Source organism: Mesocricetus auratus, unplaced genomic scaffold (assembly GCF_017639785.1).
Source record: "Mesocricetus auratus isolate SY011 unplaced genomic scaffold, BCM_Maur_2.0 Super-Scaffold_100027, whole genome shotgun sequence".
Taxonomy (NCBI): domain Eukaryota; kingdom Metazoa; phylum Chordata; class Mammalia; order Rodentia; family Cricetidae; genus Mesocricetus; species Mesocricetus auratus.
In genome coordinates this window covers 20243613-20261368 of record NW_024429208.1, presented here as the reverse complement: position 1 = coordinate 20261368, position 17756 = coordinate 20243613, and the positions used below count along the sequence as shown (strand labels likewise).

Below are 17756 nucleotides of genomic sequence, written 5' to 3'. Positions count from 1 at the left end.
TGTGATAAATCACAATTTTAAAAATGAAGCTAATGAGGCTGAAAAGATTGCTCAGCAGAAAAGAGCACTAGCTGATCTTCCAGAGGTACTAAGTTCAGTTCCCAGCAACCACAACCATCTATCATGCGATCTGATTCATATACATGAAATGCATAAATAAATCTTTAAAAAATGAACTCAAAACCTGTATGTTCCTAAGAATTCACATTGTAGAAGAGGATTATGATGGTGGTTTTTGGTGTATAGGAGGTTGGAGAGAGTGTGGAGATATGGGGTAAAGGATACATAATTTCAGTTGCACAGGAAGAATCAAGAGATCTACTATAGGATGGTTATGACGAAGAATTTAACAATGTTTTGCATTATTTAAAATTGTTGCTAGAGTAGATCTTAGTGTTGTCACCACAAAAATGTGCGATGTAATACATATATCGACTTGATTTCATCATTTTAAAACATGTACATATTTCAGCTCAATATGTACTATTCCAGAGATATTTTCAAACTATATGTGTGCAATTTCAAAAATAAAAATAATTGTTTTCTTACAGACTACATATCAAATATATCAAATTTCACCTCTATAGTAACTTGTAAGTCTTGCATGAAGACAGTAGATTTTAGTATCTGAAAAGGAAGAATAGAGAGAAAAGTCAGTTTGAAAGGAATTAAGTATAGTTATGACTGAATGTCCTTCCATTGCCTCTCATATATATGCTATTTTGGAAATAAAAATATGTCTCTAACGTTTTAACTGGTCTTCTTTAATATGGTAATAAGTATGTAGTTTCTTCATTTAATATTTATGAACAAGTATTTGGTGAGGTCCTATAAGGTTGTTTTAAACTCCTAGTGATATAACAATCAATACAATAGACAGAGGTTTCTCTGTACTATTAGATCTTAGATAAATGAGTTAAACTGGCTTAAACAGCATCCCAGACATACACTTGCAGATCTTTATTAAAAGTCTATCTAGGGAACAACTGGACAGGCTTCTTTTTATTATTTGCCTTTAAGATGAAATTTAGAAAGCTTCTTTCATAGTGGGACAGGTATATCTGTGGATTGCATTTTGTAAGTTTTCTCTTATGTTCTCTTTTTGCCACTGTGTAGTTGCAGTTTTCTTTGGGTCATAAACAATCTCCCAAATAACCATATGGAGACTTCTTGTTATTAACTATGAAAGCCTGGCCTTTAGCTTATGCTTGTCCCACTAGCTCTCTTAACTTGATTAACTTATTTCTATTCACCTGCATTTTGCCTCAGGGTCTTTGTCTTTCTTTCATTTTCTAGGCCCTGCCTTATTGCTTCCTCCAAGTCGACTGTCAGTCTGACCTCTGGAATCTCTTTTTTCTTTCTTCTTTCTCCAAACCTAAACTCCTACTACTACTTACTCACACTGCCAGGAAATCCTGCTTATGCCTCCTTCTTAGCTATTGGACATTTAGCTTTTTATTAGACCAATCATATGCTTTAGGGAGGCCAGATAAACAAATGCAACACATCTTTACATAATTAAACTAATGTTCCATGACATAAACAAATGCAACACATCTTTCCACAGTTAATATTCCACGACACTGTTCCTACTCTATTATGTGGAATTGCAAACAGAGAATTTTGATCTTTGAAAGAGAAAGAAGCATCCAGTCAATTGCTGTTCACTTTGTTCATCCAGCACACTGCTACACTCCAGGTAACAAAAATTACTGACATTACTTTGGGGGCAATATCAGATGTCAAAAATCAAAAGTTCTGATGATGTCAATTATTAGAGATGATGTATAAAAAGAAAACTCTTCTACACTGCTCCTGGGAATGAAACTTTCTGACTTCAGTTAACCTACTAATATTTTATATATGGGATATTATGTCTAAAACCATCCTTGAGGCATAGACTCTATGCATATTCTGAAGTGTTTGGATGCATATAATTGTTATGGGTTTGTTCCTGTTGATAGGGAAGTGAATCAGAGGCAGCAGACTTAACTTGTGGAGAGAAATATCTTTAGAGTATACAGGCACTTTATAAAGCGGAGCTGAGTGGACAAGCATCAAAGCAGCGTGAACACTATGTTCTAAATGTAGAACAAACCACAAACAGAAGAGTCTCTGACAAACAGTCAGATGACAATGAGAAAGAATTTATGTGGGTCTTTATTTTTAAATATTCTTATTTATTCTTTGAAAATTTCATATATGGATATGATGAATTCTTGACTTAACTCACCATCACTGTCTTCTCCTATATCTATCTGATATTCTTCAAGTTATCTCCTTCCCAAATCCATGTCCTCTTTTTAAGTTATTATTATTATTATTATTATTATTATTATCATCATCATCATTAGTTCAAAGACCAATTAAAAGTTACATATGTTACAAAGAGGAGCCATGTTTTCTCCTGATCATGAAACTAGGTCTTGGTATGACTTCACTTATGTCTTCTTTTTGTCAGCAATGACTGTTTTCCTCTCCCTTGGGAGTTACATGGAGAGATCTATATTAGTCAGAATTCTCCAAATGAATGGAACTGACAAAATAAATATATTTTAAAATGGATCTGACACCATTGCCATCCTCAGGCACCTGATCTCCTGTACACAAAAATACACCTATACATTTCAGAATACAAAATTTTAGATATATACGAAATTATATATCTAAAACTATTATACACACACATACACACATGTAATAAAATATTAACTATTATTACTGAGGCAGATATATTATTTTCTAGATATATATGACTTCAGCTTTAACTAAACATTTACAATAGCGAAGTTAAGGTGAATAGAAACTGAGTATATAGATATAAGGGAAGGTGGCATAGATGACAGTGTACTGGCACAGAGAGCTCACCCTTTGTCATATAGTGAGTTCAAGTCATTATGGAGTTCAAGTCATTATGGACTGCATACAACCAAGTCTCAAAATTGAAAACAAAAAAAGGTGAATGAATAAGTTACTAGTAATAAATAGTAATATGACAAATTATTAAGTAAATACATAAGACATAATAAAACAGGAATATCGATGAATAGATATAGATGTACATATAGATTTTTTGAGATCGGGTATCTCTGTGTAGCCACCCTAGTTGTCCTGGAACTCACTCTTGTAGGCAAGGATGGGCTTAAATTCACAGAGATCCACCTGCCTCTGCCTCCCCAGTGCTGGGATTAAAGGTATATGCTGCCACAGCCCAGCAGGAAAATACTTTTTAAAGGCAGAAAAATTCAAAATTTTATTTCTTATAGGGTCATAATTGTAGAATAGCATTTAGTGAGATTTTTCTATCACTTCTACACTCTTGTTTGGTGGATAAGATTAGAAAAAGAATGTATAGATTTCTGTAACATATTGTTTTGAAAATTTTCAAATCTTTAATAAACAATTTATGGGTATAAATATAAACAATGCAGTCTTCCTGTGGGAGCTCACTGGATTTCAGGTTTCCTTGTGCTTCCCATTCTAGGCACGGCTGACATCCTCTGTTTCAACTTTAATAGGATTTTGCAATTTACCCTCTAAGATTTTGATGAAAGCTTTTTCACTCACTGAGCAGATTTATGAGACAGACATTTTTCTCTCATTACGTCAGAAATGGAGATCATAAAAATAACCAGAATGTCCCCCAGATGTGGAACATGCTCACTTTAGGAAGTGTACTCTCAAAGCGAAGGCTGGCAGGTTTCTCATTGGAGCAGAGGAGTCGTTAAGGATTTCCTTTGCTTCTGTGGACCGGGTGCTGTAGAACGCAAGTGAAGTGGGAATGAATGTCTTTGAAACAAGCATCTAATTAGCACTCTGGAATTGACAAGCTAATCATTTCTTATGTCAATAAACAAATATTGCTTCCACTCCAGAGATGCAATGGTAAGTGGGGACCAGTGAGCTTACACACACAGGTTCTACAGTTTAATTAGGAAAGCAAGTCTTCAAAGGACACTTAAAGTGTGAGAAGACAGATTATGTCAGAAAAGCCATAATGGTTATCTTCCTATCAGCAAAGGGACTGTGTGACAACTGGTATTTGACACCATTTTCAGTTGTTACTTCAATTGCTTATCACCCTTGTATTGGGTTTATCTTGTAGCTAATTATAAGGACTCACATGACAAAATAAGATGTAAAACATAGTCCAGGTTCATCATAGTACTCTGCTTTCACCTCTCCAATAATTAGATATATTTACAAATAATCTGCTTCTCCATGACAGTTTTTAAAGTTTATAAATAGAACTAAAATCATCTTATATTCATTTGTAGATTATTTTCCAGTTGTTTTAATCTTCAAGATTTTCTTGAAGGACATCATTTGGTTTGAGACACAAAACTTTCCCATACAAACACTGGATTGTCAATTCATGACTATTGGAGATTACCAATATCCTAAAGTAAAAAATCTTTACACTCGATGCCTTCAAATATGCAACATCTAATTATAATAAATGTCTTTTCTTTGAAATATTCAGTGACCTCCAGGGCTACTGGTACACAGTTTCCATAATCTTTTAAGCAATTTCTTCAACTTGAGGATATAAGTAGATTTCAGCTTTGGAGACAGATTAAAATACCGTATGTGGGAAATAGTTATTGGAAGAATAAAAAATATCATACCTGCTTTTAAAATAACACACTGTTCAGTATTCTATAATAGCAATGCTAAATTTCTATGCAATTAATGTCGGCTTCATATTTGCATGACCTGTATGATAGTTATTCTATTATATAAAAATGACTTTACAATTAAATCCATGGCACATTCATTGAGACATAAATAGCCTTTGGCTTCACTCTTCTTCAAATTAGCCATATATTATAGCTTTACATATTCTATAAGATGTTTCTTTACCACTGATTTCTACTCTATCATCATATTCAGTATTTTTTTTCAAAAGTTACTAAAGGAATGATTAGTTATAATGGTCAATTACAATTTTACAATTTTATGAAGAATATGTGATGGCTTTGATAATTAAAGGTCTATTATGCGTGCACAGTATACACTTATGTTTATGCTTCTAACAGCGATTCCTCAGCAGGTGTGCATACCTATGTGTGTATTTTCCTTTGTATATTTTCCTTTATGCTATTAAAAATTCTGTTTTTCTTAAGAAATGTGACCACTAATTTATGTCATACCACCAATTCTAAGACATTTAATAGCCCCATAGCTACTGCCTCATTTCATGTTACACCTAGAGTAGATTGGGCATTTTCAATTGTGATTAATATATCTAGGCACAGAGAATTTCTCAGTGGATCAAACTTTTATAGCACATAGCAGTATTATTATTTCTGGATAGAAGCTGAACTGGTAACTCTTTCAATTTGTTGCTCGTTCATTTGTTGAGTCAAATAATTCACCAAATGTCAAGTCATTCCCTCTATGAATCTTTGGTGAGGTAGAAAGGAAAATTCACTCTAGGTTGAACAATGGTTTGTGTGGCACAATGAGTTTTATTTTTATTTTTTTTACCTTTTTCACTAAATTTAGTAAGATTCCAGAAGAACACTTAATTGACAGGCTGAAGGCAGTGGGACCACCTAAAATGATAGATCAATGAAGAAGGAAGTCTGAGAAGGAGGAGCCACAGGCTTCTGTGACTCAGCACAAGGTATCACATCCCCTTTGCACTGTGGCTCTGTACACACCAGATCTGCCGGTGATCTGCAAACTTTTTAATTGAGTTCCTTTTATACAAATAAGCTCACTTCTATAGGCACAGTCTGCAATGGTGATATAGAACAAACTTAACTTGGATTTCACTCCAACCACACAATATGAGTGGTTGCAAAATCAGACAGTCTCTCTAACATAAGTATTCTAGACAGACTGCAAAATTTAAGTCTAGCTATGCAAAGTGATTTTCTTGTTGGTTTAGTATTGCTTCCAAATCAAGGTCTCCGCCAGCTCGGTAATTGCATGGAATAATCACTCTGTAACTTTCACCAATGTAGAATATGAAACTCATTTCCTAATTGCTAAAGGTTTCCATGCCCAGATCTTTATTTCCTAATGTAAAACCTGATGTGTTTTAAATTTGATTTTGTAATTCACTGAACTTAATTTTTTCTTCTTAATTAGGCACTAACAAGTAATGTAATATGTGATTTATGTCTTTCAAGCACTTTATGACATGAACCTACATGATTTTCCTGATACCAGAGGGGGAAACTTGAATGTCCTTAGGAAAAAAATATATGAATCAAGTGAAAGTTGTGTCCTTTTGCCACACTTTTAATGTGAGCTGGCTGAGTACTCCCAAACTCTCATCAATTTCAAGTAATAAGTAATAATTCCTTTTTGTTGGCTAGGGTCAGGCATATAACATCTTTTAGGCAGCTTATGTTCATTGTCATTTTTTCATGGCTCTGAATTTGCCCCTTTAAAAATGCAAAGGAAGTATTTCTGTTGGGTATAATTTTCCATGTTTGTTGTGTTAATTAAAATAAAAACAATCAAAAGGTTGTATTAGTTTCATGAATGTTATTTACTTTTTATTGAACAGAAATAATAATATATTTGGGAGTTAAATGTAGGCTCCACTCACTGCTAAGAAAAACTCATGTTTCTCCTTTCTATTTTCCTCAGACAGGGAAATTTTAATTTAGGACAGAATTTAAAACACTGTTATATCATATAAATTTGGGAGCTGGTCCTCAGAACAAAGAGCTGTAGGCATGGTCTTTTGATATATAGTTTGTCTGCAAGGATAATCCAGTTGCTATCAGGTTTTTATTATCTGTGTCTTTCTTTGCTTTATGATTGGTACAATTCCAACTTGTGCTCTTTTCTCTTTCTTTTGAAATATGTCACAAGTGCAAATTATGTGTTGGATGATGGAGAATTGTTTAGTTTGTCCTGTTATTGGCTTGTTGATATATTTCCCACAGAAAGCTAAAGAACATGAAAGTTCTTTATTGTTCCTTTGCTTTTGTGGTCAGATGGCAGTTTTCATCTTAGATGTGTAATAAGAAATGCCAATCAGATACAATTTGTTCATAACAGAAAAAGAAAATGATGCCCCACACAATATGTTCTTTAACTCCTATCATCATACTCATCAAAAGTACTATTATTATCTAACCACATTCTCTTTTAAGCATTTCTATTTTAATTAGTTTATTATTAGTGTATTTTTGTGCATGTATGCCTACATGCTCTCACACATGTGCACATGATGTGTGTGTACATTTGTACTCACATGCAATGCCACAAAATATGGAGATACATTTGACTTCATGGAGTGAGTTCTCTCCTTTGCTTTTATGTGGGCACCAGGGATGGAACTCAAGTCACCATGGTGGTATATCAGGGACCTTTCCCGCTGAGCATCTTGCTGGCCCTAAACTTTTCTTTTTTATTTTATTCTATTTTATTTTTATAAATGTATTTTTCATTTTACATACCCACTAAAGTTCCCTTTCCCTCCTCTTTTCCCACTCCCCTGCCTCCCCTTGTTTTCCCACCACCATCCATTCCTCATAAGGAGTTGGGCCTTGATTGGGCAGTCAAAACGTCTGGCATAATAAGTTGAGGTAGAATCAAGTCCCTCCCATGATCCCTGTACCAAGGCTGAGAAAGGTATCCCATCTTAGGGCATGTGTTCCAAAAATACAGTTTATGCACCCAGGATAGGCCCTGGTGCCACTGCCAGCCCACCCTCTCCCCACATAAAGTCGTATAACTATCACCCACATTCAAAGGGTATAGTTTGGTCCCATGCTGGTTCCCCAGCTATCAGTCCATAGTCCATGAGTTCCCACTAGCTTGGGTCAACTGTCTATGTGGTTTTCCCCATCATGGTCTTGATCTAAACCTTTCTATCTGATCATTTTATATGAGCCTTTATAACTCTTTACTATAGCTTTTATGAATTCCTATGTTATTATACTTATGTTTGAATTTTTTCTCTTTTTTAAAACTTGTATGGGTGTCAATTCTTAATTATTTAAAAATGTGTTTCTTAAAGTCTATATATTATGTTTTAAATCTCGGTGACTCAGAATTTGACTAATCCTTGGTGCTCCAGAATGTTACTGTATTTATAAAAAGAATATTTAAAGAAATTAAACCAAGATCATTAGTAAGAGTCTTCTTCATCTAATATGACCAGTGTCCTATCAAAGAGGGAATTAGGATACTGACACACTCAACAAGTATAAATGAGGGCACAGGTTGGAGCAACATATGCAGATTATGACTGAGAGGCGTCAGTAAAACTTGAAACAAGTAATGTTTAATTTTAGTCTTTTAACCTCCAGAAATATAAGAAAGTAAATGCTCTTGCTACAGCCTGACTATTTCTATGTTTGGAATATTGTATTCCTAATACTTTAAATAAAATTTTGTTAAAAATTAAAAAAAAGAAAGTAAATGCTCTCTGCTAAGCCATCCGGGACATGGATTCTGTCTCTGGCTGTCCTAAAAATGTAAATAGATTTCTTCATCCACATTCTTGGCCACTTAGCACAGACCTTGCAGCATCTCAGTAAAGATCACTACATTATTTCTTATAGGGTTTGTTCAATGCCAAATAAAGTGGGTTTTTTATTCTAAAGATGAAGAACACAAGACAAATCCCCTCTTTGATTCAATTCAATAAAGAAAAAAATCAACCATACTTTAATGGTCTCACCTTCTTTCCACTATTGATTATACAGTTCTGTAAGAGTCTCCTGGATTGCTTAATTTTCATATGGATCAGATGTTAAGATTTATGTATTTGTTCTCTTCCTTGTTTGGGTCATGAGAAAGACATCATAGCATTTAACCAAAACTAAAACCACTTCCTTACCATCCTTTGTGTAGGTATAATATTTTAATGCATAACTTTATTAGGGTATTTTTGTGTTATTTTGAACACAATGTGGTTATTTCTGAACATCTGACATCTACTATACTATGAGAGTGTTCTATGAAATTTTGAAAACTAACGTCTCCTTTCTTTTGGTATTACCAGTGGTTCCAATGTAGAAATGGTAAAATACTAAATCTTGCTTCCTTAGGATTTGCATGAAAAGATTCCATTATGTAATCTATGGTATACATTATTTAGCTAAATGTCTAATTAACTGAAGGAGGATGTGAAAATGATACAGGAAATAATGTAAAAATGTGATCTTTTTTATCCACTCCTCTACCCTTTAAAGTTGCTAGGTAATTGTCTTAGATTGCTGTCATTACTGTATGATGGGAAGAGTTTCTATAAATGATCTACGTTTCTAAAAGATGAAATTCCAACATGGTGCTTCTTTTCTCTACACTCTTTAGCTTAGCTGAATTTCCCAGTTTCTCAGATATTTTTGTAGTCTTGTAGAAATGAGGGCTATGTAAGTAATCGGAGCTATGGTGCTGATTAATGCATTGATCTGGGTAGCTCTAACCACTAATGAAATCCACAAGCCAGAATTTTTTCTTCTTTAGCTACAAACTCTCGGTATCATTGTCTCTTTAGTAATACTAAGTTCATGTCCATATTGTTATAGAGCTGTTTCTACATTTGAATATTTAAGATATATATAAATATATATATTACCTTTACTCATATTCATTGATTTGGTCTGTTTAAATAAAGGTAATTTATTTACTTTTTATCGTCAAAGAAGTTCATTCTAGAATATAACTGCTAAGTTGATAGTATGAGTAAGAGACTGTAAAAGTAAGTGGAGTCGCTGAAGGATGACCTAATAAGCCTGAGTCATGGAAATTTCTATCTAGTGAAAATAGTAATATATTAATGTACAAATAAATATATAAATTTTATTGAAAGCTGAGGAGATTTAGAGTGGCAGGTATTGGATCCATATTGGAGGACTGATGGTAAACACATCCTGTGGGCTCAATGCATGCCCCACTCTCTTGCTTTAGATATTAAAATAGACAGCTTTACTTACTAATCTTGCAAAACATGCTATATTTCAAGTGCTGTCTTTCACTCATCAGCCTTGAGTAGTAATTTCTCCATGGCAGAATATTCCTTGAGAAAAAAGTATGCTGTTTAACACGGACCAGCTTTGAACTGATGATTGAACAGCTTAAGCCTCCCTGAATGCTGGAATTATAGGTACCTGCTGCCCTGCCAAGTTTAGCATCATTTGTAAAATACAATAGGTAATGTTTACGCAGAGCAACTATGTCACAAGTCTGCAAGTGATAAATCAAAATTACTTGAAAATGGGTTTTTCAACATTCTTCCATAAATGTTAGTTTTTGAATACTTCTTCCCTGAACTTCCCAGTCCAGTCTCTCAAGTGTTTCCCTTACTTCATCTCCCTTTCTGTTAGTCTTATGAGACAGATTGTTGATCTGTTATTCTAAAGGACCCTTTACCCAGTGTCCATGTTCTTTGCGATTATGAATTGCACTATACACTTGTGCATAGTTTTAGAAGAATGATGGTCATTACTTTTTATAAGGTGTTTATAATATTAGAAACACTGACTTCTCATCTTGTCTTTAACAGTGTAACTAATGGTGTATATATCCTGAAACACAACCTGTCAGTGCCCACAGCATGCTTGTAGTTCAGTTTGTAGTCATGACCACTTTTTATTCATTTTTAAAATTCTCACTTGATTTAGTATTGGAAATGAAAGTCGTGGCTTCCAATTCTCCATGGAAGGACTTATATTCATAGCAGTGGAGGGTTGTAGGAATACCCACACCAGATTTTAATGTACTAGGTTGATGTTCAAAAATACTGTCCAAGAGGCTAAGTGAACAAGGAGATGGAAGCTGTTATTTCATTAGCCTTTGACATGCAAACACTAGGAAGAGCAGACTGATGCAGATTTGGGAGGGTCATTTCAGCACTGTGTCTGGAAATCTTCTGCCTGCTCTGTCATTACTTTGCCTTTGTGGCTCTTTGGTCTGTCTTTGACTGTGGTTTTTACAATAGAAGTGAAAATGACATTATAAAGTTCTTTTGTATGATACAGCACCCTGAATTCTTATTAATTGGAGAAGGAAGCATGCTTTGGTTAGAACATTAGTTGCCTGTTTCATAATTGTGTCACCACTGATCTTTTAATTGTTTCACATGAATATAGTTTTTGCTGCTTGCTTCATTCTTGCATCTTATTCTTTGAAAATTTGATCTAGAAATTAGTAATATTCTCACTACATTTCCTATTTCACTAGATATGATCTGTGCTTTGCAGTTCAATTTTCTATGTTCACAGCAGTTTTCAATTTCTTTTTCAATACAAGCCATGCAATCCTCTTTTGGTGTCAAAGAAGAATAAAGGAAGGGTTGAACCCAACTGCTTAGGCTGGGTGGTGAGAAATCAGATGACAGAACAAAGAATCACAGAACCATTCAACTCCTATCTTGTTTCTGCCATTTCTATCAAGAAGGATGTTCTTAAAACTAGATGGGATAAAAACAACTATGGTTACTGGGATGGAAGCCCAATTGGTGGTACAGTACCTGACTGTTTTTTTAACTTACTTCAAGCCTCTGGCTAGCCAAATCACATCCCTGAATTCTGAAAGAGTCAGTGGATGTTGATGCAGAACAACTTCCACTTATTTTGTGGAACCATAGGGAACAACAGTAATACTTGGAAACTGAGGGGAAAAAAACCTCTTCTGGTTTTCAAAAAACATAAGGGGGATATAATTATTTCTCAATGCCAGTTGTAGAATTTCAGCACATTCTCAGAAATATTTAGATGTTTATAATAAGGTGACCACATGAAATAAACAAGAAGGTGGATTCTCAGGAAACAGTCTTTCTGGGTTAGGCTTCTTTGTTTGTACTACTACGAAAGAAATGGATAAATAGAATTAACATAAAAGAATGGTGTGTGGACCTGTATGTGGGGAAAACAAGAGAAAGATAATCAAACAGTGTTGACCAACAAATCTATTTCTACTTGAGAAAGAAAAAGCAGTATGTTTGAAACAATTTTGGTGAACTGTTAACAGGTAAACATATTGTTGTAGTGGCATGTGAACGGAGATAATAAGAGTCGTCTCTGATAGATTAATGAGGGAACATTAAAAAACAAACATGAAATGTGCCTTAAGGGGAAGAATTCATTCTAGTCTAAAGACTCTAAAAGGGTCGCCCAATGGTGCAGTACTGTGATATCAACACTCAAAAGGCTGAGGCTAGAGGGTTGTTGAGAATTAGATGTCATATAGGACTACATAGGGAGTATCAGGACACTAGGACAGGACAGCAAGAACCTGTCTCAAATAACAACAATAAAAAATCAACTGAAATGGTGAAGGAGAGGGAAATTCACAAAAAAGAGAGAAAATAGAATATCCACATCACTCATGTGCTTGTTACATATTTTCTTGTTTATACTTAGCAATTGAAAACTAAATGTCCACATTATACTGTATTCTATGTGCTCCCCTAGGTATACATAAGTATGTTCAGTGGAAATTTTCAGAATTATTCCAGTGTATCTGAAGAATGTTTCAAAGAAATTTTATGAACTATTACTATTGGACCGTATGAACTGGAGACCAATTCATAAGATAGGATATTTTGCTTGTATTTGTCACAAGGTCTTGAGACCTGTCATTATGTAGGTTTTTCCAACAAAGACACAGGGTATAGATAATCCCAATTTAACAAACACCAAAAGAAAAAGGGAGGAGAACCTATACACAATAACTCCACTACCAATAAATTAAGCACAAACAAGAATCATCAATCAATGGTCATTAATATCTCTCAATTTCAATGGTCTCAACTTGCCTATAAAAAGACACAGACTAGCAGAATGGATACAAAGACAGAACCCATCCTTCTGCTGCATACAAGAAACACATCTCAGTGTCAAAGACAGACATTACCTCAGAGTAAAGGGTTGGGAAAAGATTTTCCAATCAAACGGACCCAAGAAACAAGCATTTGTAGCAATCCTAATATCTTATAAAGTAGACTTCAAATTAAAATCAATCAAAAGAGTTGAAGAATGACATTTCATATTCATCAAAGGAAAAGTCCATCAAGATGAAGTCTCAATTTTGAACATTTATGCCCCAAATACAAAGGGACCCACATTCGTGAAAGAAACATTAATAAGCTCAAATCGCACATAAAATCTCACGCACTAGTAGTAGGAGACTTCAACAGTCCGCTCTCACCGCTAGACAGGACCTCCAGACAGAAACTTAACAAAGAAACAAAAGAACTAATAGAAGTTATGACCCAACTGGGTTTAACAGACATCTATAGAACATTCCACCCAAACACAAAGGGGTATACCTTCTTCTCGGCGCCACATGGAACCTTCTCTAAAATTGACCACATAATAGGAAATATAGCAAATCTCCACAGATACAAAAAAATTGGAACAACCCCCTGTATCTTATCAGACCACCATGTATTAAAATTAGAATTCAACAATAACACAAATTGCAGAAACTCTACAAACTTATGGAAATCAGACAATGCACAATTGCACCATCCCTGGGTAAAGGAATAAATAAAGAAATTAAAGACTTCCTGGAATTCAATGAGAATGAAGATATGACATACGCAAACTTATGGGACACTTTGAAAGCAGTGCTGAGAGGAAAGTTCATAGCACTAAGTGCCCACATGAAGAACCTGGAGAACAGTCATACTAGAGAATTAATAGCACAGCTGAAGGTTAAGTGGGTGGTAGAATAGGGGGAAGAGGGAATCATAGGTTAGAAGACAGATCAGGCACCAGTGAGACCTCTAGTGATCGAAAGGGATTACACCAGCTGGCAATCTAAGCAATAGTGGAGAGACCACCTTAAATGCCCATTCCTGATAATGAACTTGATGTCTATAACCATCCTGGAGCCTTCATGGAAGCAGAGGCAAACACCCACAGTTAAACCCTGAACTCAACCCATGGAACCCAGTGACAGAGAGAGGAGCGATGAGAAAATTGGCAAAGAATGGGCTGGCAAAACAAACGGAGACAGCTGATCTGAACAGGGGAGAGTTCTTGGACCCCAGACCGACACCTGGGCAGCCAGCATGGGACTGATCCTGACCCCCTGAGTGTGAGAGTCAGTGAGGAGGCCTGGGCAACCTATGGGGCCCTGGGCAATGGTTCAGTGTTTATCCCTGGCATACAAACGAACTTCCTGTGTCCATAACACAAAGAAGGATGCTCTCTCAGCCTGGACTCTTAGGGGAGTGCCTGGACCCTGCCCTGAGTGAAATGACAGACTCTAGATATCCCCTATGTGGAAGGAAGCGGTAATAGGGTAGGAGGCTGGGAGGGGATAATGGGAGGGTGCGGGAGGAGGAGAGGGAACTGGGATTGACATGTGAAGCAAGCTATTTAAAATTAAAATAATAAAAGGAAAAACAAAAAGAGAATAAATAGCATATGAACTTACTGTAGTATCTAGTGCATTATTGCAGGGTTTTCTGCAGGGTGATGGACAAAACACAGTGATATATATCTGAGTGTACACATACACATGGGCATGCATTGGATCAGCCACTGTGTGAGTGTACATATGTATGCATTTGGACAGATGTTTCCCAGTCTCAAAGAATCTGGTATCTTGCTCCTCAATTGTGTCTTTCTTTGATTTTGTAAGCTCTTTGCTTAAGTACTGGCAACATAAGACTTGGGGAATTGTACTATGAACTCTTGAACTAAACAATAGTTTGAGAATAGACAATAAAACATGCCTGTAGCTTAAAATGAGAAAGTTTTTTTCTCACTATATTTTGTATTCAGTCTGGATCACCAATTGGTGTAAGTACAAAGAGCACTGAGATCTACCTAGATATTCTTTCCAGAAAAGAGAACGCAGGCATCACACCTGTCTCTGCTAAATTTTATTTTGATTGCCCATAATTTCCTGTTGAATTGCCTGAGTTCACAAGCAAATAAATTTGATCAGGGAACTAACAATGAGAAGTTCCCTAATCATATTACAGATCTGTTTTGAAAGTTACTCTTTCTCATTATTAAATCACACAAGGTTCAGGAATTTACACAAATTTTTTATTAATACATTTAAAGTTTTGACCTATATAAAGACATAAAAATATAAGCTTTTATATTGATTATATCATGTTGAAATGATTTTCCTTTCATGTCTTGAAAAACTATCTCACTTAGTTCAAAGGATGTAAGCCTTCCAATTTAAGTGAATATGTTTCTTTCTCTTTTTTAATTTTAACATTTTGTGATATTCCTTTTAAGCTTTTAATCTTATAAATTTGAAATATATGGCAAACAAATACATTTGCTGTGAAATATTTTAAGGAAATATGTAAATCATTATAGTATGGGAAATGAAAGCCAAACAGGACAAAAAAATGCAATAAGGCAAGGCAAAGCCTCCATTAGGAAGTTGGACAAGGCTACCCAATCGGAGGAAGAGAGTGCCAAGAGCAGACAAAGTGTCAGAGGAATAATTGCTCCCACTGTTAGGAGTCCCATCAAAACACCAAGCTAACAGCCATTCTATTTACTCAGAGAATCTGGTCAGGCCTATGCTTGCTGCTTCAGTCTGTGTGGGCCTATATGAGCCTTGCCTAGTCAGTTTGGTGAACTGTATTCTCCTGGTGTCCTAAGTCTTTCCTGCCCATCTTCTACAGGGTCCTCAGGTCTTGGGCTTGGGTGGAGACCAATGGAGACCTCCAATTTTGACTCTCTCTCTGCATAATGTCTAGATGTGAGTTTCTGCACCCACTTCTATCTGTTGATGGAGGAAGCCTCTCTGATGATGACTGGACAAGGAAGGCATCAATCTGTCATAATAGGAATTAGAAATGTGTTTGGTTCTACCCTAGGTCTCTGTGCTATCTAGTCTCCTACTCCTAGTCATCCAGGTAGTGTCAAGCAGGGTCTCCCTTTAATTGCCTGGACCTCAAGTTAAACCAGATATTGGTTGGTCACTCCCACAAGTTCTATACCACCATTGTCCCAGCAACCCTTGCAGGAAGTATAGATTGGAGGTGGAAGGATTTGGAGCTTAGTTTGTGTTCCATAGTCTGAAGAGTGCCTTCTTGCACCAAAGAAATGAGAACATAGGGGTGACGCTCCATGTAGACACCAGTTTGACCTCTCTACTTTCAATGAACTATGTGGCCCCCTCAGCAATGGGCCCCATGTCAGTTTTCAGAGAGAAACCTTCCGTCCTAGCACCAGTCAGGATTGTTTAGGGATCTCCACAGGACTTCTTCAGCCATCAACTCAACCAAATGCAAACTAGTTCCACCACTTGGTAGCATTTTCTGGCTATAAAAGTTGGCCAGTTTAGACTCTGCATCCTTCATTACTAGGAGTTCTCACTAAGGTCACCTTAATAGATTCCAGAAATTTTCTACTGCCCTAGGTTTCCAAATCACTCTGCCAATGTTCCTTATTGCCAGCTGTCTCCTCCTGCCTTCTCTCCCACCATCTTCCCACACCTGATCCTTCCCAATCCCATCACACATGCCCCCTGTCTACCCTCAAAATTTACTTAATTCCCCTTTCCTATAAAGGTCAATGGATCCCCCTTAGAGCCCCACTCTTTACCTAACCTCTCTGGGTATATAGATTGTAAAGTGGTCATCATTTACTTGATGGCTAATACCCATTATTAATTGAAAGCATGCCATATTTGTCTTTCTCTGTCTGGATTATGTCACTTAGGATAATTTTTGCTAATTTTATCCATTTGCCTGAAAATTTCATGATGCAATTTTTAACAGGAGAGTAATACTCCAATGTGCCACATTTTCTCCATTCTTTAGTTGAGAGACATTTAACTTGTTTCTAATTTCTGGTTTGTTTTTTTGGTTTATCGAGACAAGGTTTCTCTGTATTGTTTTGGAGCCTGTCCTGGAACTCGCTCGGTAGACCAGGCTTGGTAATTCTGGTTATTATGAATAAATAAAAAATGAACATAGTTGTAGTTCTTTATATTTTAGAGAGAGGAAAGGAGGGAGGGAAGAAGCAAGGGAGAGGAGGAGAGCATGTTTTTTTGTGCACACATACTTGTGTATATATGTGTAAACTGTAGGTGGTTGTGAAGAGTAATACATAGCATGGGAGATTTTTTTGACACTTTTTACCTCCATCCTCTTCTATCACATCTATTTTCAATGTTCACAACCTAGAAACACATAGGATATCTTGCTTATGCTATTTTACATAAATTAGTTCTAAACATATTCCCTTGTAATGAATATTTTGAAAAGCAAATGACTTTTTATGAGTTGTCTGGGGGATGGACTAGCATTGATTGCCTTTGTGGTTTCTCATTATGCATACAGTTAGGTTAATAGTTTTGAGCAGCACTTAGATTTGTAAACACCTTGAGTAGACTCCAAAGCATGACCAATCTTCTTGGCTCATCAGTGAGGTCTAAACACCTACAGAGGAAACACTCTGAATCAATGGTTCTATCCATCTTCTCAAAGGTCAAATCAAATTGTCCCTATATAAGCTGAAATAATTGAGAACTTCCTCTTCTTCAACACTAATGACTTCTTTGTTTGGTCACTATGAGTCATCATCCATTATTGTCTGTCTGCCTTTCTTCCTTTGGCATACTTAAGTCACCATTGTTTTGTAGATCATATGCTCCCATATTGTTGTAGAGCTTTTTTAGAATTTCTTAATTGTGTCTTTTCCTTTTCTACTATCTTCCTCCAAGGTTTGTGTTTCCCACAACCCAATTCAGCAGCAGCAGTTAATACCCTTGCTGTGATAGGTTATATAATCTTGGTGCATACGTGAACCACTTTTATACAATTTATTAAGAAGCTTTGAAAAATAAATATT

General features: G+C 35.8%; 1 protein-coding gene across 16 annotated transcripts in view; it reads left to right on the top strand.

Annotated features, from left to right (window-relative positions):
- Ctnna3 (catenin alpha 3) overlaps nt 1-17756 on the top strand; it is a 1429068-nt gene that overhangs the window by 1001070 nt on the left and 410242 nt on the right. For 12 of the 16 annotated variants that reach the window (XR_005871457.1, XM_040732537.1, XM_040732539.1 and 9 more), the window contains one exon: nt 1568-1699. The exons of 3 other annotated variants lie outside the window; for them this stretch is intronic. Coding sequence is in view for 12 of the 13 variants with exons in the window: in XM_040732537.1 (XP_040588471.1) it covers nt 1568-1699 (132 nt within the window). In the remaining variant the exon portion in view is untranslated. Of the gene's footprint in view, nt 1-1567; nt 1700-5508; nt 6077-17756 lie in introns of those variants that run through there. One more of the 16 variants, XM_040732548.1, reaches the window with a different exon arrangement.